At 51.5% G+C, this 20,935-nt stretch overlaps 1 protein-coding gene across 1 annotated transcript; it reads right to left on the bottom strand.

Annotated features, from left to right (window-relative positions):
• Positions 1–980: 980 nt before the first annotated feature.
• Positions 981–19,455, bottom strand: TAF6 (TATA-box binding protein associated factor 6). Its single transcript, XM_079951865.1, has 14 exons — positions 19,325–19,455; positions 16,953–17,127; positions 15,389–15,475; positions 14,053–14,206; positions 13,020–13,076; positions 12,596–12,715; positions 11,649–11,791; positions 9,931–10,008; positions 8,274–8,375; positions 6,492–6,674; positions 4,490–4,564; positions 4,256–4,381; positions 3,199–3,372; positions 981–1,959 (listed from the first exon to the last, which is right to left on the bottom strand). The coding sequence occupies exons 2-14, from the start codon at positions 17,106–17,108 to the stop codon at positions 1,366–1,368; spliced, it is 2,049 nt and encodes a 682-aa protein (XP_079807991.1). The 5' UTR covers positions 17,109–17,127; positions 19,325–19,455; the 3' UTR covers positions 981–1,365.
• Between the last annotated feature and the right edge of the window lie 1,480 nt (positions 19,456–20,935).

Below are 20,935 nucleotides of genomic sequence, written 5' to 3'. Positions count from 1 at the left end.
CTGGAATTATAGAGCTGCAAGGCGCCTCCAGGGGCCATCTAGTCCAACCCCATGCGCTGCAGGAACCCCTGGCCACCCAAACTCGTTTAAGAACCCAGGAAGGAGAGGCCACCACCTTCTGTCAATCTGGCCCTCAGAAAGTTCTTCCAGAGGCACCCCTTTCTCGCTTCTGCCCCAGGCTCTTTTTGGCATGGGTGCTTTTGTACAAACCCTTTGCCCAGGCCTTGCGCTCTGCCTCTGGTCCCACCCAAGGGACTCCTCCTCCTCCCCTCACCTCCCAACAGGTGGGCAAAGGTGAGGCCTCTTACCTGCTTCCTCCCCGTGGGTCCAGCGCAGCTTCCTCTTTGCGGGATGCGCAGGCTGGAGCTTGCAGAGAGGGGCAGGCCCATATCCAGATCTACCGGGAGCCCCACGGGAAGCTGGCAGAACCGGTTGCGGAGCCAGGATCCCCCACGCCCTGGGACTGGCGTGCCAAGAAAGCGCCAGGATGCAGCAAAAGCAAGGGCTTCATATGCACACAGCAGCAGCAGAAGATGATGATGATGGAGAACTGGGGGCCCTGCAGTGTCGTCCACACCAGCGAGATTCTCCAAGTAGATGTTAGGAAGAACTGTCTGAAGGTAGGAGGGCCGGGTGCCCTCAGAAAAAGGTGGGCTCTCCTTCCTCGGAGGTTTCTCAGCAGAGGCCGGGTGGGCCCCTGTCGGGGATACCCGTGCTGCAATTCCTGCATTATTATTTCGGGGTTGGGCTGGATGACCCCCGGGGTCCCTTCCAAGTCTAGGACTCTCTGATGGGAGCGGCATCTGTTGCACTCACAGCTGCCTGCTTTGGGTTAGAGGCCTGCCCTGCCAAGCCCAGGTGGCCGTCACAATCTCCCCGTGGCTTTCAAGAGGAAGGGGGTTCCTTTTACTGTGTCCTAGATTTCTTTGGGGGGAGGAATCCCACAAGGGAAGAGGGCGAACACCACTCTCACAGACAAGTAGAAGAGTCGAGTTTATTGGAACTTAAAAGAGGATCTATTTACATTTATGTGACACAGACAAAAGGGAAGAGGGGGCTTTCCTACTACACCAAACGTGGGTCCCCCCCCCCAACGTTCACAAACACACACACACACGCCCCCCAATTTGGCCCTGCTGCTCGCAGGCAGAAAAAACAACACGCAAGAGTCTCGATTCCTTCTCCTCTGCCCCCCAAGTTGCTCCAAAGGTGGGGAGGGAATAGACAGCACCCTTAACGTCACGCAGAGGCTGTCGAGATGCCACCGTCGCCCCCCTTCCTTGGCGCGCAGTGGGCAAGGGGGGATGCCGTGCCGTGTTGCGGCCTCCAAGCTGTCTTTCGATCCAAGGACGTTCACGGCTTCCCTCACAGGGAGGGCGTCTGCGGGGACTCCGGCACCAGGCCCTGTGCCCCGTTGGCCTTGGCCAGGAAGGCGGTGGCGGCGGAGGTGCTGGTGCTGCTGCCGGGGGGCGGGGGGCTCTCGCCGTGCTCCTGCTTGATGCCCCCCGCCAGGGCCAAGCCGCCGGCCCCCGAGGAGGAGGGCGAGAGCTGGGCGGCCCCCGCTCCTTTGCCCTCGGCGGCGGCGGGCAGCGAGACCACAATGTACTTCTGGACGCTACCCGAGACGGGGGGGCTGGGGGCAGCCTGCCCGCCGGAGACCAGCTTGACCAGGGGCTGGGTGCTGGGCACGGTTGTAGTGACGGGGGAAGTGGAGGTGCAGGCGGGGCCCCCGCTGAGCGTGATCACCTGCTGCGAGGTGGGCGTCCCTGAGGCCGAGGAGGACATGACGATGAACTTGGTGGGCGGAGGGGAGGGCTGGGTGGGGGTGGCCGGCCGGGCAGAGACCAGCGTCTGCATGGGGAGGGCCAGGGAGCCGGGCATCTTGATGATGCTGGGGGCCCGTGAGGCGCCGCCGGAGCCCCCCTGGGGGGCCTGGGACAGGGTCAGCGTGGGGCGAGGCTGCGGAGAGAAAGAGAGACAGAGAGGATCACGGGGGGTGTTTGATTCCCCCCCCCCGGTTCGTTTTAATCTTTTTTAAAAAACTGTATTTCAATCAATTGTTTTATAGCTGGTGTTAGCCACCCTGAGCCCAGTCTTGGCTGGGGAGGGCGGGGAATAAATAAGATTAATAAATAATAAGAAATAATAATATCTTGCAAAAAATAATGGTTGATAGAAAATAGAATAGCTGGATATTAATTTGAGCGAATATATCAGTATATTTAGCTGGCAGACAGAGAATCAGAAGCCATTTCATCTTTTTCTATTTTTCCTTTCCTTTTACTTTTCCCCTTCTCCCGTTTGTTTTTCTAGATTAGATTTTTTTAAAGTACTCTACATTATTATAAAAAGAGCCACATGACATCTGACGGCTGTCCGTCAGGGGTTCTTGAGCCGCGATTCCTGCGTTGCGACTGCGGAACTCCCTGCTACAGGAGCCATTGCTGTCCACCAACCTGGCTTTAAAAAAGGATCCTACAAATTCATGGAGGAGGAGAGGGCTAATAATAATAATAATAATAATAATAATAATAATAATAATACTATATTTATACCCTGCCCATCTGGCTGGGTTTTCCCCAGCCACTCTGGGCGGCTTCCAACAAAATGTTAAAATACAATAGCCCTTCAGATATGAAAAGCTTCCCTAAACAAGGCTGCCTTCAGATGTCTTCTAAAGGTCTGGTAGGTTTCCCCCCCCCCCCATCTGGTGGCAGGGAGTTTCACAGGGCGGGCGCCACTACAGAGTGCGAGTTCCTTCAGCGGCAGGGCAAATGCACTCTGCACATGCACAGATGGCACCCAGTCTTCCTAATGCATCCTAGGCGTGCACACCACAGACCCCAGGCCCTTGTTCCAGGCCCTATTATTTATTATTATTATTATTATTATTATTATTATTATTATTATTATTAATACCCCGCCCATCTGGCTGGGTTTCCCCAGCCACTCTGGGCGGCTTCCAACAAAACACTAAAATACAATAACCTATTAAACATTAAAAGCTTCCCTAAACAGGGTTGCCGGTTTAAATAAAATTTAAATATTAATTTATTTAAATAAATTTAAATAAAATAAATAAAATATATTATTTTTATGAAGGGAGAGGGGAACCGCAGCCATGGGTGGGGCCGCCCAGGGAAAGAGGCAGAGCCCGTGGGTGCTTGGGGGTGGGGGTTCTGCCCCCCCTGCCCTTACCTGGGTGATGGTGAGGGTGGTGCGGTTCACCTGCTGGGCCTGCATGGCTGCCTGGGCGCGAGCCTTGACCACGTGGGTGCACAGGAGCGTCCCCAGCGCCCCATACTCCGCCCGGTAGGCCTCCTGGTTGTCGGGCTGGGGGCGCAGCTTCGCCAGGACCGGAGCACAGTGTTTCTGCAGTGGGGGGAGGACACAGGAGAGACTTAAGAAGAGCAGCGGGGGGAAAGGACCACCCAAGCTCAGCAGCCCACCCTCACAGCAGCCGTAAGCGACTCAGAACCCGGGAATCGAGAAAGACTGCTCCTGGATGTGGAGGTTCTACCAGAAGAGCAGAAGAGCCCCGAAGCTGGTTGGGCAAAAAGGGGACCCGCCTATTCCACCGTCTTGCCCTCACAGATGCCAACTAGATGCCCTTGGCAAGCCCACAAGCAAGATTGACACGCAGGGAAGTTGCACAAGAGGAGATTGATGTGCTGCCCAGACCGTGCGCTCAGAAATATTTTTCTTAATTTCCCACCCATGTTCTCCTTGCTGCATGCAATAACGCATGAATCTGACCTTTGAAGTTTGTAAGTAAAGCATTTAAACTTACCAACGGTGTGGTCCATTTGTTGCGAGAAGCGCAGAGAAGGGCAGCGCCGTTAAGTGGACTAAATGGGAGATGTAAAGGATCTCACTGCCTATATAGGGGATAGCTACGTCGGTAGAGCATGAGACACTTAATCTCAGGCTTGTGGGTTCAAAAGATTCTCACGTTGCAGGGGGTTGGGCTAGATGACCCTTGGTGTCCCTTCCAACCAATGCTACTGTATTTCACATGCTTCATCACTGTGCTGTGTGATTCTGTGACCTTAATACAGTGGCGCCTCGCAAGACGAAAAGAATCCGTTCCGCGATTCTCTTCGTCTAGCTCTAAGGCTCCAGCCGATCGATTACCCCACATGGGTGACCTATATTTTCCTCCCCACAGCTTCTCCCTGTGCTTGAGACCAGCTTTTTCTCTGTACGCACGCAAGCCATTTGGCAGCAGCCACCCCCCCGCCAGCTGCCCCCTTACCAAGAGGAGGCTCTGGACGTGGTCGGCCCCGATCTTGTCGATGTTGCTGACAACCGGCCCCTCGAGGACGGAGCGGACCCTCTCCCCCTCCACCTGCAGCCGCGGCAGGATCAGGGTCTTGATCACCTGGGGAGGCAGGAGGAGAGAGAACGAGGGGGGAGATGTGAGCCTGGCCCAGCGCTTGCCCCCCGGGATGCCCCTGCTGTGCCCATAGCCGGCTCTGAGGCTACTCACGTCGTGCCCCAACTCAGCCAGCCCAGCGATGGAGCCGTAGCGCGTGGTCCAGGGGGTCTTCTCGTCCACCCAGCTCTAGTGGGGGAAGAAAAGAGAGAGAGAGGAGTCAGGGGTAGGGGAGGGGGCTCCCAAAATGCATATTTTGATCTGATTTCTTTCCGCAGGGCCTGTAAGACAGAGCTGTTCTGCCTAGCCTTTGGCTTGGAATCAATCTTTTCTTTTTCCTTTCTCCTTCTGTGATGGAACTCCTATTTGGGGACTTCCCTGGCTTTTTTCTGGCCCACGTAGGACCAGTCTGGAAGGGACACGGGTGGCACTGTGGGTTAAAGCACAGAGCCTAGGATTTGCTGATCAGAAGGTCAGCGGTTCGAATCCCTGCGACGGTGTGAGCTCCCATTGCTCAGTCCCTGCTCCTGCCCGCCTAGCAGTTCGAAAGCACATCAAAGTGCAAGTAGATAAATATCGTATTTTTCGCCCTATAGGATGCACTTTTCCCCCTCCAAAAATGAAGGGGAAATCTGGGTGCGTCCTATGGCGCGAATGCAGGCTTTCGCTGGAGCTTGGAGAGCGAGAGGGGTCAGTGTGCACCGACCCCTCTCGCTCTCCAGGCTTCAGGAAGCTATCCGCAAGCCTGGGGAGCCCGCGGGAGTTCCCACAGGGCTCCCCAGGCTGCGGATAGCAGCCTGCTGCCCGGAGCGTGGGGCGCGCTGAAGCAGAACGCCCCGCGCTTCGGGCAGATATCCTTTTCTCCTCTAAAAACTACGGTAGGTACGTTTTTAAAAGCTCGGGCTTCCCACGCGGCTGGGGGGGGGGGAATAATTTTTTTTCCTTTATTCCCCCCCCCCCAAAAAAAAAACCTAGGTGCATCCTATGGGCCGGTGCGTCCTATAGGGTGAAAAATACGGTAGGTGCCACTCTGGCGGGAAGCTAAATGGTGTTTCCGTGCGCTGCTCTGGTTCGCCAGAAGCAGCTTAGTCATGCTGGCCACATGACCCGGAAGCTGTACGCCGGCTCCCTCAGCCAATAAAGCGAGATGAGCGCCACAACCCCAGAGTCGGCCACGACTGGACCTAACGGTCAGGGGTCCCTTTACCTTTAGGACCAGTCTGGACAGTTGGCCTTGGTGAAGACTTGACGTTTTCATCCCCAAAAAAGTTTTTGAGTTTCTGCTGAAATGAGGCTGCGTTTTAACGTTGTGTTTTAATCTTGTTTTTAAGTTGTATTTTAATCTGTTGCTTTTATATCTGGTGTTAGCTGCCCTGAGCCCGGTATAAATTAAAATTATTATTATTATTATTTATTATATGAACAGGAGGAGAGCCTGGCTGGTGGATCAGGCCAAAGGGGGCTCATTCAGAATCCTGTTCTCACAGCGGCCAACCAGTGCCTATTACAGGAAAGCTGCAGGCAGGATTCAAACCCTGACAACAACAACAATTATTATTATTATTATTTATGACTTATACCCTGCCCATCTGGCCGGGCCTCCCTAGGCACTCTGGGCAGCTCCCAACAGAATATTTAAAACACCATAAAACATAAAAGACTTCCCTAAACAGGGCTGCCTTCAGATATCTTATAGAAGTCAGATAGTTCTTTATTTCCTCGACATCTGATGGGAGGGCGCCACCACCAAGAAGGCCCTGTGCCTGGTTCCCTCTAAACTCATTTCTCGCGGGGAGGGAACCACCAGAAGGCCCTCGGAGCTGGACCTCAGTGTCCGGGCTGAACGATGGAGGTGGAGATGCTCCTTCAGGTATACTGGGCCTTTGAGATCGTTTCGGGCTTTCAAGCTCAGCACCAATACTTTGAATTGTGCTCAGAAACGTCCTGGGAGCCCTCGATAGCCCTGCCCTCCTCCATGAATTCCCCCAACCCTCTTTTAAAGCCATCCAAGACGGTGCCCATCGCTGCCTGCGGTGGCAGGGAGTTCTGCAGTCCAACTCAACCTCCCCACGCTCAGCTCCATCGGAGGCCTGCGTGTTCCGGCGTTAAAATGCACCTTGGTGAAGGTCTTGGTGATGCGCGACTGAATGTTGTTTGTGGTGGTGCTGAAGTTCTTGCAGATCTGGGCGATGAGCCGGGCGGCGAAGTCCCGCAACGCCCAGTGGTTGTCCACGTCCGGCCGAAGACACAGCTGGCGGCTGACAATGCAGGTCATGACGGCCGGGATCAGTTCGTGGAGCTGCCAGGGGGTGGGGAAGAAAAGAGGCCCATGGCGTTAAGGTCAGCGCCCGCTCCCGATTCACTTTGGGGCACCCCAGGACACACACCCCCCACCCCGGGCTGGACGAGGAAGAGGAAGGGCTGTTTCAGTACAAGACTAAGGTGAGGCTGCTTGTGTTGCGGTTGTGCCACAAAGGGATGTCTCCCCGTCACCCACCTGCCCAGTGGCCCCCAGCCCCCCAGAGAGAGCAGGGCTGGATTAAGACCTTTCGCACTCGGAAAGATTTTGGTGCCCCTGTATATACCTAATTCAAAAGATAATAAAAAAACTGAGCCGCTTGCAGACGGAGACTTTATTTGGACCAACACAGTCATACCTCGGGTTAAATGTGCTTCAGGTTGAGCGTTTTCAAGTTACGCTCCGCGGCAACCCAGAAGTAACGGAGCGCGTTACTTCCGGGTTTCGCCGCTCGCACATGCAGAGACGCTCAAAATGACGTCACGCACATGCGCAGAAGGGGCAAAACGTGACCCTTGCAGATGCGTCTTACGTTCTACTTAGGATGCGAATGGGGCTCCGGAACAGATCCCGTTCGCATCCCGAGGTACCACTGTATGGTGATTATCTGGAACGAGTTGATATGTAAATATTAATAGCCTGCTAAATTTTGTATTTATTCAGATAATAAATGTAATTTATAAAAGAATAAAAAAGTTTTTTAAAAATTTCCAGTAGCACCTTATGGACCGACAAAGTTTGTTCTTGGTATGAGCTTCCGTGTGCATGCACACTTCTTCAGATACACTGAAACAGAAGTCGCCAGACCCTTATATATAGTGGGAGGGTGGGGTGGGATATTTCTCAGAAGGGTAGTGGGAGATGGGGGATTGACTCAAGGGGTATGGTAAACCTGTGGACGACTGTTAACAACTGCTTATAAAAGAATGTGTGGGTTAGGGTAATTTTCACCTTGATCGGATCCTCAAAACTAATCTTACGTAACACACCTGCTTCTGTACTTTGTCGAGATTGGGCGTCCGGCCTGCCTAGTTGCTCTGCTGGGATTTCTAGCTGAGAAAAGGAACGCTCAGCTGAGCCATTTGACACCGTTCTTGTTAAAAATACGCCAAGGCAAATACATTGCTACCTTGGTTTAAGAACAGATTAGTTTATGAACAGCTTGGATTAAGAACGCTGCAAACCCGGAAGTAGGTGTTTTGGTTTGCGAACTTCGTCTTGGAATAAGAACATGTTCCGCTTCCTGTTGAGTGTGTCCCATTTGTAAATTGAGTCCCCCGCTGCTATGGGAAAGCACACCTTGGTTTAAGAACGCTTCGGTTTAAGAATGGACTTCCGGAACGGATTACGTTCGTAAACCAAAGTACCACTGTATGCCAAAGTGTTTGGATGAGACACACTCAATATAGTCTTCTACACTTATTTAATAAGTTCAGCTTTTTTCTCCCCCACCCACCGGTGGAACCTGGTTCAGCGGCACCATGTGGCCCATGGACCATGTCTGTGGTTCCCCCCTTACTTTGATGCCCTAGGAATGAGCTTATTTTGCTTAATGGTCCCTCCATCCCTGAGAGAGAGAGAGAAGAGAGAGAGGCTCACGTATTTCTCCAGGTAGAGGGTCGGGTTGTCCATCAACGCCTTCACCATCCGCATCAGGTAGATCAGCAGAGCCAGGTTGTTCTGTACCACGTTCACCCGCACCTGGAGGGAGGGAGGGAGAGAGAGAGAGAGGGATGGGGAGATGGGGGCCTCAGGTGAGAGACTCCAGATCAGACTGGGAAAGGCAGCCGGCAGCTACAGAGATACGCCTCTAGGCATCTTTTACCGCATGTGGTGGACATGTACATTGGTAAAGGCTTTCTGGGAAATGGTATACTGTATTTTTCGCTCCATAAGACACACTTTTTTCTTCCTAAAAAGTAAGGGGAAATGTCTGTGCGTCTTACGGAGCGAATGTGTGGTCCCTGGAGCCAAATTGCCCAGGGGCAAAAGGCAAAAAGACTTTTTATGTATGCAAAGGCGGCAATGAGAATGCTACTAGCCCAGAGATGGAAGCAAGGAGAAGTACCAATGAAAGAAGAATGGGAGATGAAACTGACGGGAGTTTGCAGAGATGGTGAAACTGACGGGGAAGATTCGAAACCAGGAAGCTCAGGTGTTTTCTAAAGACTGGAGTAAACTTGTAATTTGTTTAAAAGACCACTGTAAACAGTTAAAATCTTTGGCAGGGATGTAAGGACACTTGTAATGTGGGACAATTTATGGCAACTATGGTCATATAATGGATAGATAACGGTAAAAGATGCAGCAAACGGAAATTTAAACATAGAAGCCAACGGAAGGAAGGAGGGAAGGATGGGTGTCTGAAGGTTCAAAAGAACCATGCATTTTAATGTTTGAAATGGCTTTGTTTCATTAAAATTATCAAAAATGCAAAAAAAAAAAAGTGCCCTCGAATGCAGGAGCATTGCTGACAGGAGCAAGGAGGCCTTGTCTGCACTGAGAGGTCTCATCCGACACAGGACCAGGTTCAAGGTGCAGCTGCTACTATCAGGATAAAAGGTAAAGGGACCCCTGACCATTAGGTCCAGTCGTGGACGACTCTGGGGTTGCGGCGCTCATCTCGCTTTACTGGCCGAGGGAGCCGGCGTACAGCTTCCAGGTCATGTGGCCAGCAGGACTAAGCCGCTTCTGGCGAACCAGAGCAGCGCACGGAAATGCCGTTTACCTTCCCGCCGGATCGGTACCTATTTATCTACTTGCACTTTGATGAGCTTTCAAACTGCTAGGTTGGCAGGAGCTGGGACTGAGCAACGGGAGCTCACCCCATCACGGAGATTCGAACCGCCGACCTTCTGATCGGCAAGTCCTAGGCTCTGTGGTTTAACCCACAGCGCCACCCGCTTCCCTCACTATCAGGATACAAAGCCCTTAAAAAGCTTGAGACCTGCATGATCGTCTAACTCCACATGCGCCCAACTCAGCAGCAGGAGGGGCGCTGCCACAGGTGTCATGCGACACCCATTCCACATTTGCAAGAACTCGATTGTTTAGTGTGGCGGCGCCTGGACTCTGGAACTCCCTGCCTCTTGAGATCAAGCAAAGGCACCCTCGCTGTACGCTTTCCGGCGCCTACTGAGAACATGCTTCGCTTTGGCAAACCTGTCCGGATGCTTAGGAAGCGGGTGCGAGTTTTAATCTGGTTTTGAAATACTTTTCTAAAATCCTCCCCGCCCTTTGCACACAAACCCCTTACCCCTTCGGAGATGAACGTGCTGAAACGAGGCAGCATCTGGTACAGGCCGGGGTCTGTGGCGATGCTCTGAAGAGCTTCCTGCAGAAAAAAAGGCAGAATGTCAGGAAACAGGGAGGGCGTTGCAGCCGGATCAGGCCATTGGCATCCTCACAGCGGCCGACCCAACGCCCCAAAGAGAAGAAAGCCCCCAAGGAGAATGCGAGGGCAGCGGCCTCCTCCCACTCTTGTTCTCCGCCATTCTGAGGTAGACTGGTTTTGTCCATGGAGGCTCCACATGGGAATCATAGGAAACTTGGCCAGCATCCCGGTCTCACAACCAGACACCCCAAAGGGAACTCCAGAAGCAGGATCTGAGCAAAGCAATGGTCTCCCTTCCTGTGGTTTCCAGCCACAGGCCTCAAGAAGTGGTGGACTCCACTTCCCATGATGCATCAGCGCTGGGCATACTGGCTACTGGGAGTTGTAGTCCAAGTCACCAGCAGGCGGCCTCCAGGGTGGGACTGCAGTGGTACCTTGTTTTGAGTCCAGGATCTGTTCTGGAGCCCCGGACGCTCAACGAAGCGACGTTTTGCACACGTGAGTGAGCGGTTTTGCACTTCTGCACATGTGCAAAGCGCGATTCAGCGCTTCTGCACGTGCACAAGCAGCAAACCCGGAAGAAACCCGTTCCGGTACTTCCAGGTTTGCCGCGGACATTCCACGAAATGGACACTAAGTGGGGCGGACTCACAAAGAGGTCCCACTGTATAAACTGGCCACACGAGCCCCGCACAAGGCAGTACGGTGGTAGAGGGAGAGCTAAGAAGATTCAGGACAAATAAAAGCACTTCTTGAAAAACTTACACTGGCTCCCAGGACGTTTCCAAGCACCATTCAAAGCATGGGTGCTGAAACTTAAAGCCCTAAGCGGCCTCTATCCAGTATACCTGAAGGAGCGTCTCCACCCCCATCATCCAGCCCAGACACTCAGGTCCAGCTCCGAGGGCCTTCTGGTAGTTCCCTCACTGCAAGAAGTGAGGTTGCAGGGAACCAGGCTGAGGGCCTTCTCGGTGGTGGCGCCCGCCCTGTGGAACGCCCTCCCAGCAGATGTCAACGAGAAAAACAACTACCAGACTTTTAGAAGACACCTGAAGTCAGCCCTGTTTAGGGAAGCATTTAATGTTTAAGAGGTTATTGTATTTTAATGTTCTGTTGGAAGCCAACCAGAATGTCTGGGGAAACCCAGCCAGATGGGCAGGGTATAAATAAATTTGTTGTTGTTGTTGTTGTTGTTGTTGTTGTTGTTGTTGTTGCTGCTGCTGCTGCAGCACAGGGTTAAGCTATGGAACTCCCTGCCACAGCAGGCTGGGATGGCCACCAACCTGGCTTTAAAAGAGGATTAGGCAAATTAATGAAGGAGTGAGGGCTCTGCCACAACAGCAGGCGCTCTGAATCCCAGTTGCTGGCAACAACAGGAGAGGAGAGTGCTCAGATCCTGCTGTCTGTTTCCCATAATGGGCACCTGGCTGCCCACTGCAAGAAGAGGGTGCTGGGCCAGATGGGCAACTGCTGGCCTGATCCTGCTGCCAGGCTCTTCTGGTGCCCTAAGCCAGCTGAGCTTGGATTCAGAGCCAGCTTCCTCTGGGCAGGAGCAGGTCCCCAACTCCTGCGACTGCTGCCTTGTGCAGGGGGCTGGACTAGAGGATCTCAGGGGTCCCTGCCGTCCCACGGTTTCTCACCGCCCGCTTTGCCTCGCAGGAGCCCACGCAGGCCTCCGTGATCTCCTTGTAGTACAGCTGCTGCTCGACGGAGAGTTCGTGGATGCTCCGAGGCTTCAGCTTTAGGGGGGCGCCCTCCAAAAGGGGGCCCTTCTTCTCTTTGCCTGGCAGGGAGGGAAGGAAGGAAGGAAGGCAGGGTCACGGCGGGGCAGCAAAGGGTTTGGCAACTGGCAAAGGTCCAACTGACCAGCTGGAGAACTCTGGGCACCAGGTTGGTTGACAACGGACATCTCCATCTGGCTGATCCCTCCAGCTTCCTTACGCAGGTCGGCAGAAGAGGTAGGCAAAAATCCTGAGGATCCATGGGCTTTTACCTCCCCCCTTACCTCTCTTCCGATCGCTTACCAATCAGCTGCTTCCTTTCAACACTCCCTTCCCTCTTGTTTGCCTTAGTGTCTTTTCCTTAGCTGGAGCAGTTTATTGCTCCTCCTTTTCTTCTCATTTCTCTCCTTATTGCTTTAGTCTTCCTAACTCCTTTCCTTGTCTTTACCTCTTCTCTCCCAGGAAGCCTCCTTTATCTCTAGCATCCCTTATCTCTCTCCCGATCACTTGCCAATCACCCACTTCCCTCTTTCAAAAAAAAAAGCATGACCTGCTTTTCTCCCCTGGGCAATTCAGCTCCAGGGACCACACATTCGCTCCATAATACGCACAGACATTTCCTCTCACTTTTTAGGAAGAAAAAAGTGTGTCTTATGGAGCGAAAAATACGGTGCCTTGTCCAGTCCACATTTTACCAGCTTCTCTGCAAGAATATCATGGGGGACCGTGACAAGAGCCTTCCTGAAATCAAGATGCGCTATATCCACAGCGTTCCCCTGATCCACCAAGCTTGCAACTCCATCAAAAAAATAAATGGGCAAACATTTATCAACATACAGAGCACCGCTGCCCTGCCAAGACCTGACCTTTGCCATCGGGGGCCGCGGTGGTCTGCCCTTTGCCCCTGAGGGCACCGTCCTCCTCCTGCCCTGGTTTCGTTGCTTTGAGGGGCTCAGTGGCCTCTGTTTTCTGCTGCTCCTTCGGGGCTGGCGAGGAAGGAAAAAAGATGGATTGAGGTCAGGGTCTGCTGCTTCTCTGTGCAAATGAAGTTTCGTTTATTGACTTCCTAACGTGCACCAAACAGAGAGAACGCTCCTAACATGGGAAGTCCCATTAAAAAAATTATAATTTGGCAGAATATTTGGATTATTGGATATGTGTATGCATAATTTGGAATATTTAATGTGATTGGATTGGATTGTTAAAGTGGAAAACTTAATAAAAATGATTTATTTTTTTTAAAAAAGTGCCCCATCAGATTCACGGCATCAACTGAAGCGGGCGACTCACCTGGGGGTGGGTTTTCCGGGATGGCAGGCTGGACCCCCTCGATGCTCAGCCAGTGGGCTACAAGAGAAGGGAAAAGAAACCTCAGAGAGAAACAGAGAGGCAAACCTCCACACGCTTTTGCTCAGCTGCCGACCCACAAGCTTGAGGATCCCAGCGCGGATCTCAAGAGTCGCTTCTCCTAGACGCTTGGAAAACCTCTTCAAAGATCCCTGCATTACAGGGGTTGGACTGGATGACCCTTGGGGTCCTTTCTAAGTCTACAATTCTAAGGTCCCTCACACCAGGGCCAGAAGGGACTGCCAAGGGTCATCTAATAATAATAATAATAATAATTTTTACTTATACGCCGCCCTTCCCGGTTCAAAAACCGGGCTCAGGGCAGCTAACAACAAATTTAAAACACTTAATTATAAAAGCAGCATAAAATACAGTATAAAAACATGAATAACAACTAGGATTATAATAACAAGGATGGCAGCATCTTTGTGAACTCTCTTCCTGGCCCTTAAGATCTATCTAAAGATTAACTACATCAAAGTGACCTACTATCTTCATGTACGGAGGACGCCCGGTGAAGCCACTGGGCTGTGTACATGACTTGTCAAGCAAGAGAAATTGGACAGGGATGCAGAGGCGTGGATTGATCAGAAATCATATCCGAATGGCTCAAACCCAGTCAATGCTTTCACTGCTGGCACAAATGGCTTGCTCCATATTTTTTATAATTCCTCCTAGCAACCCCACCTGATCACTACAGTGGAGGGCAGTGACTAGCCATTCATAATAATAATAAATTTTATTTATACCCCACCCTCCCCAGCCAAGGCCAGGCTCAGGGCAGCTAACAACCGATAATAAAAACAAGTTGAATGAATACAACTTAAAAACAAGATTAAAATACAACATTAAAACGTTGTGGCTGGTTGCCCTCCATCGCCCTCTCCTCCTGCATGAACGCTGCTTTGCCAACAGGAGCCCCCCCCCCCCGGATCTGAGCGCCACACAGCCCCTGGGCTCCCACCCCCCACCTCACCTTTGAGGCAGACGTCGAGGGGCACACGGGGCAAGGGCGTGTTGATAATGTCGCTCAGGTCCACCTCTTTCTCCTCGTAGAAGTGCAGCTCGCGCCCCCCGCCGCTGGCGTAGCGGAAGGGGATGAATTCCTGGGCGTGGAAGCCGTACAGCGGCTGGGGTGGCAACAGAGGAAGAAAGCGGGTCAAGGACAGTCCCCAAAAGGGGTCATCCCGGATAAGGCCCTGCTGCCTCCCTCCCTGAATCCAACTCAAAACACCCGGCTGCCACCTGGCCCCGACTCAGCTGGTAGAGCAAGAGACTCTCAATTTCAGGGTCGAGGGTTCAAGGACCCCGTTGGGCAAAATATTCGTGCATTGCAGGGGGTTGGACTAGATGATCCTCAGGTTCCCTCCCAACTCTGCAATTCTATGAATCCAGGATCGCTCATTTATTTTTAGTTCTTTCCTATGACACGGACCAGGAGAAAAAGCAAATAATGACGGGAAAGTACTGTTAAGTTCAGCACAAGGAGCTTTCGAGAACAGGGTCAAAATCTGGGGAGAATGAAACGGATGCAATTGTACCTGGGGCATGAAAACACAACTGACACAATGAAAGAGGCAGGGAAATAAAGAAAAGGCTCATCTATTTACAGATGCTGCCACATGTAAGGAATTTGGCACCCACGTGGCTGCGATGCCATACAGGTGAAACTCAAAAAATTAGAATATAGTGGGAAATTAGCTTCTGAGGCTTTCCCTCCTTATGGAGGGTCTCAGTGATGGCTTTCTGCACAACTGTCAGGTCAGCAGCCTTCCCCAGGATTGTGCTTCCTACTGAACCTGACTGAGAGACCATTTAAAGGCTCAGGAACCCATTGCAGGTGTTATGGATTGAATAGCTACTGCACCTTTCCACAATATTCTAATTTTCTGAGATTGTTAATTTGGGGTTTTCATCAGCTGTACGCCATGATCATCGCAATTATAACAAATAAAGGCTTGACGTATCTCACTTTGCATGTCATGAGTCTATCTCATATATTAGTTTCACCTTTTAAGTTGAATTACTGAAATATATTAACTTTCCCACAGTATTCTAATTTTTCGAGTTTCACCTGTATGTTTAATAAAAAATAAACCCCAAATAGAGGAGGTGGGGTCACCCCTTAGCCACTATGCCAATTTCTGTGAGGCAGCAATGAACACACAATCACAGAAGTGTTGGAAGGGACCCCACGAGTCATCTAGTCCTACCCCTTGCAAGGCAGGAACATGCAGCTCGAGACGATGGCTCTGCTTCCGCGCAAATACCCCCAGCCCTGCCGAAATTGCCCGCCCCACCCAAACACTCACCTCCACATTCTTCAGTTTGAGGGCCAAGTCGATGTCTCCCGTGGTGAGGGTCCGGCGTTTGCCCATGCGCATGAATTTCAAGGCATCCTGATCGGGTGGAAATCGCAGCGGGGAAAAGAGAGACGGGGCAAAAGGGTTGGGTGCGCCTCAAAGAGGGGAGGCCAAAGCTTCTGCTCTCTCTTCCCCTACCCACCTCCCCAAACCCGGCAGGGCAACCGCCTGCCAATGAACCGATGGCACACTGATGCTTTCTGGGCCCTGCACAGTTAGAAGTCAAGCAGGGTGAGCGGAGGCGAAACGCACAGCCCCACAGACCCTTGGGGTCCCACGAGTCTTTGCTTGAACATGAGAAGAGCATTTACTGCCTCCAAACTTGGCATCAGAGCGTAGCCATCGTGGCTGGTAGCCTCTCCATCATCTTTCAAAAGCGACACGATGGCCAGAAACAATCACAATGTGAAAAACTTTAGGGAATAATTCAAAACATCAAAACTAACAAGCTGAAGTCTCTGCAAGTCCTTAAATGAATCACGGTGCCAGACTTTACCCGGCTGTGAACAGCTTTGTATAATCAGCAAATGTCCGATTCTGATGTCCAACTCTGAACTCTGCAACAGTGTTTCCGGATAACAACTACTGCTTCATTGAATTCTTTTTTTAATTTTCAAAGATCTTTATTGAAACTTAACATATATACATAATAACCAAAATTCCCAATGATTCCCTCGCATAAAATATAATATCTAAATTACAACAGCTGCATAATTATACACTTAATTATAACCCCCCCTCCACAGCAATTTGACTTCTTTATATTTTTTTCTACCTTTCCCCCCTTGCATTCTATAATAAATTATTTTGGTTAAATTCTGATCTTTCCTTCTTTCTTTATTGGTTTTGTTATTGCTTACATTTTTTACTCTAAGCCTATTAACATGTCATTTTTAGAACAATATTTTGACATGTTTCGTTGAATTCTTCATCAGCCAATTAGTTCAACACTAGTAAGTAGAGAGATATGTAATTTCATCATTAACCAATCTTTTTTCTGAATAGATATAATATACATGAGAAGGAAAAAATACTCCGGAACAGGGCTCATGCACGATGAAGAATTCAACGAAACAGGACTTGCAGAGACTTCAGTTTGTTAGTTTTGATGTTTTGAATTATTCCATAAAGTTTTTCACATTGTAATTGTTTCTGGCCATCGTGTCGCTTTTGATATTGCCGATTCATATTTTGCAACACAGGGGTTTGTTGGTTTGCTCATCCTCTTCCAAAGCTAGCCTTGGTGAAGACCTGATGTTTTCATCCCCAAAAAAGTTTTTGATTTGAGTTTCTATTGAAATGAGGCTGCATTTTAATGTTTTAATGTTGTCTTTTAATCTTGTTTTTAAGTTGTATTTCAATCAATCGGTTGTTAGCTGCTCTGAGCCCAGTCTTGGCTGGGGAGGGCGGGGTATAAATTATTATTATTATTATTAAGCTATCTGAGTTGGTGGCCAGCCCTGCCTCCAGTGGGAGGGAGTTCCGCAGTTGAACTCTGTGTTGAAGTACCGACCTGGGCGATCTCCTTGATGCGATAGCTGACTTCATCCGCCAGCATCTGGCAGGTCTCCTCAGGGACTTGCCCGATGCCCATCGACTCGGCCATGACCTTCATGGACTCGGTGGGCAGCTGCATGTTGCTCAGCTTCATCTTCTTCTCTTCCGCCATCTTGGCTCAACGGCTGCCCCTGAGGGTGGAAAGAGCACAAAGATCTGCATCCCTCATTCCAGTCAGCCTTCTGCCTCAGCCCTCTCAGACCCCAACATTGGCCAACTCATAGCGAAGCCTTTTTGGTGGTGGCTCCCCGTTGGCGTAACGCCCTCCCTGGAGATGTGTTGCTGCGTCCCCTGCTATTATTGCTTTGCCAACTGATTTTCATGGAGATTTCTGTGGACATGTAAGAAGTACATGGTAAGAAACAAAACATACATGACAAAACCTATCTGTGAACTCAATATTATTTGTTGGAGCACGGAAAAGAAACAGAGGCGGTTGAGGAAAGCCAAGGAGGTAAGATATGGAGGTGGTAATCTGTATAACAAATGGAAGTAGTTTTGCGCATTGCAGGCCAGAGACCCCCAATGCTGAACTGCAATGCAGCCATACCTCGGGTTACAGACACTACAGGTTGTGGACTGCTGAAACCCAGAAGTACCGGAACGGGTTACTTCCGGGTTTCGGCGGTCGCACATGCACAGAAGTGATAAATCACGCTTTGTGCATGCGCAGAAGCGCTGAATCCCAACCTGCGCATGAGTAGATGTGCCGCTGTGGGTTGTGAACGTGCATCCTGCACGGATCATGTTCGCAACCCGAGCATCCACTGTACTTGCCCACAATCTCTCCCTCGCTAGGCAGCCCTGTTTAGGGAAGTTTTTAATGTTTGATGTTTTATCGTGTTTTTAATCTTCTGTTGGGAAACCCAGCAAGATAGGTGGGGTATGAATCATATATTATTATTATTATTAGGGACTTTTCAGAAGGAAATCTAAAGACCAGGTATTCCGACGGCTGAATGATGCTTTTCCGGGCAACCCAGAAACCACTGCTTTTATGGTTTTTAAACTATTACAGTGGTACCTCGGGTTGAGTACTTAATTCGTTCCGGAGGTCTGTCCTTAACCTGAAACTGTTCTTAACCTGAAGCACCACTTTAGCTAGTGCGGCCTCCCGCTGCTGCCGCGGCACGATTTCTGTTCTCATCCTGAAGCCAAGTTCTTAACCTGAAGCACTATTTCTGGGTTAGTGGAGTCTATAACCTGAAGGGTCTGTAACCCAAGGTACAACTGTACTATTCCTTGCCAGCGCAGGCTCCTTCAGGTGGAGGAAGAGAAGCAGAATAGCAATGGGAAATGAGGAGGGCAGGGGTGCCCAAAGGGCAAATGCTTGCAACCCGAGCATCCTGGCTTGAGAGCAGTACATGTGAAAAGGATCTAGAAGTCTTGGTTGACCACAAACTTGACATGAGCCAACAGTGTGACGCGGCAGCTAAAAAAGCCAATGCAATTCTGGGCTGCATCAATAGGAGTATAGCATCTAGATCAAGGGAAGTAATAGTGCCACTGTATTCTGCTCTGGTCAGACCTCACCTGGAGTACTGTGTCCAGTTCTGGGCACCACAGTTCAAGAAGGACACGGACAAACTGGAACGTGTCCAGAGGAGGGCAACCAAAATGGTCCAAGGCCTGGAAACGATGCCTTATGAGGAACGGCTAAGGGAGCTGGGCATGTTAAGCCTGGAGAAGAGGAGGTTAAGGGGTGATATGATAGCCATGTTCAAATATATAAAAGGATGTCACATAGAGGAGGGAGAAAGGTTGTTTTCTGCTGCTCCAGAGAAGCGGACACGGAGCAATGGATCCAAACTACAAGAAAGAAGATTCCACCTAAACATTAGGAAGAACTTCCTGACAGTAAGAGCTGTTCGACAGTGGAATTTGCTGCCAAGGAGTGTGGTGGAGTCTCCTTCTTTGGAGGTCTTTAAGCAGAGGCTTGACAACCATATGTCAGGAGTGCTCTGATGGTGTTTCCTGCTTGGCAGGGGGTTGGACTCGATGGCCCTTGGGGTCTCTTCCAACTCTTCTAGGATTCTATGCAGCTGAATGTCAGAACCGGCGTCCCAGCCCCCTGCAGCCCCCGGAGGGGCGGCGGCTCAGCCCTTCGGTGCCCAGGACCACCGGGGGGGGGGAGAAGGAGCGGCCAAGCGGCCAGGCCGGAGGATGCGACGCCCAGCTGGGGCGAGGCTGCCCCCAGACCCCGCAGGGCCCGCCTCGGGGGCCGGGGGGGACCCCCAGGGGCCATCTAGTCCAACCCCCCTCCCCCCGGCCAGACAGGACCCAGCTCGCCCGCTGCCCCCGGGGCATGTGCAGAGCGCAGCCACTTACCGCCGGCGGAGGCCTCCCTGGCCGCAAATACGGTACAGACGCCTCAGGCGGCGGCGCCCCTACACCCGCATATACGGTAGCCCGCTCCAGGTGGCGTCATCCGACGGCGCCCCTGCTCCGCGACGGGGAGACCCAAGCCCCGCCCACAGCCCCCACCGGAAGTGCTCAAATGAGGTGGGCGGACCTTCCTTTCCCCGGCGCCCGGTTGGTGGGGGTGGTTTCTTTTTTTTTTTTATCCACACGCGCATGCGCACTCCTCCTCAGGATAGGCGGAGGAAGACGTTGGGGCGGCAGCACAGAGGAAGAGGAGGTGCTAGAGCGGCGCCTGCGTGAGCGCGCGTACTTCCGGTGCGTGCGGCGGACGTGACGTCACGAGGTGGGAAATAGAAAAGAGTCTACAGGTGTATTTACTTCTGTCACTGTTTGCTGACAATTTAATTCCCCCTATTTTCGTTTTTTTTTTTCCCCCTAGCGGGTTCTCGGTTTTGTTTTTCTTTGGTAAAGGCGGTTTGACAGGTATGAATAAATTATTTGTTTCTTAAATTCCCCTGCCCCTCTCCAGGGTGGTTTACGGTATAGAAAACCAGGAGGGAAATGCAGGAGGAAGGCGCCAGGGGAGCCTCCCTGGGGGAGCCACCACAGAGAAGGCCCTGCTCTCACATTGCCAGGGAGGGAGGTCAACTCCACAGCCCCACCTCTCCCCACCCCAGATTCCTGGCAGGTGGCTCTCAGGCACCTTCCCTGCCCCCCAAAAGTCAAGGGAGGGAAGGGCCATTGCGGTGTCTCCTCCTACCAGCCCCAGCCCACCTTCTACTCCTCTGCCCGATCCTCTGGGATGAGCCTGATGGGTTTGGGATTCAGTGGAGGCCACAGGGAGGCTGGGGGGGGGCCACACCTGCACGCACCTGGTCCGTTGTCCCGGGACAGGTGGGCGGGGGGGGGTCCTCCTTTCTACTGGCATCATTTCACCCCTGATGTTGCCAAGGATGGCGCTGCGTCCTCATTTCTCCAGAGACTTGGGGAGCCACTAGCAACGCTAGTGTATTTTAATTAATTGATGTCTGTTTTTATGCATATGGTGTTGTTTTTATGATGTTAGCCGCTCTGAGCCCGGCCCCATCTGGGGAGGGCGGGATACCAAAAAAAAAATTATTATTATTATTATTTTCCTGTCTGATCCTTTCCTGTCAAAGGGCAGCCTCAGAAATCTCTGCCAAGTTGGCAAGCAGAGCCAAAGTTGCCCCAGCCCCCTTGGGCCGGATGCTGCCCAATTGCCTTCTAAATCTGGCCCACAGACAGTCCAGGAATCAGAGTATTTTTACATGAGTAGAATGTGTCCTTTTATTTAAAATGCATCTCTGGGTGATTTGTGGGGCATAGAAATTCGTTCATTCCCCCCCCCCCAAAAAAAATACAGTCCGGCCCCCCACAAGGTCTGAGGGACGGTGGACTGGCCCACGGCTGAGAAAGGTTGCTGCCCCTGGGTTAGATGAACTTTGGGGGCACCCTTCTAACTCTTCCTTATCCTGTGTGTTAAAGGTCTTCAGGATCTGCTTTGCCAGGACCCACCGGGAGTTTTGCCCTCAAGCCGTCCCTCCGCCGGGCAGAAAG

The sequence above is a fragment of the Podarcis cretensis genome (genome assembly GCF_951804945.1).
Source record: "Podarcis cretensis genome assembly, chromosome: 13".
Taxonomy (NCBI): domain Eukaryota; kingdom Metazoa; phylum Chordata; class Lepidosauria; order Squamata; family Lacertidae; genus Podarcis; species Podarcis cretensis.
Note: the sequence above shows the minus strand (reverse complement) of the source record. Positions and strands in the feature narration are given on the sequence as shown.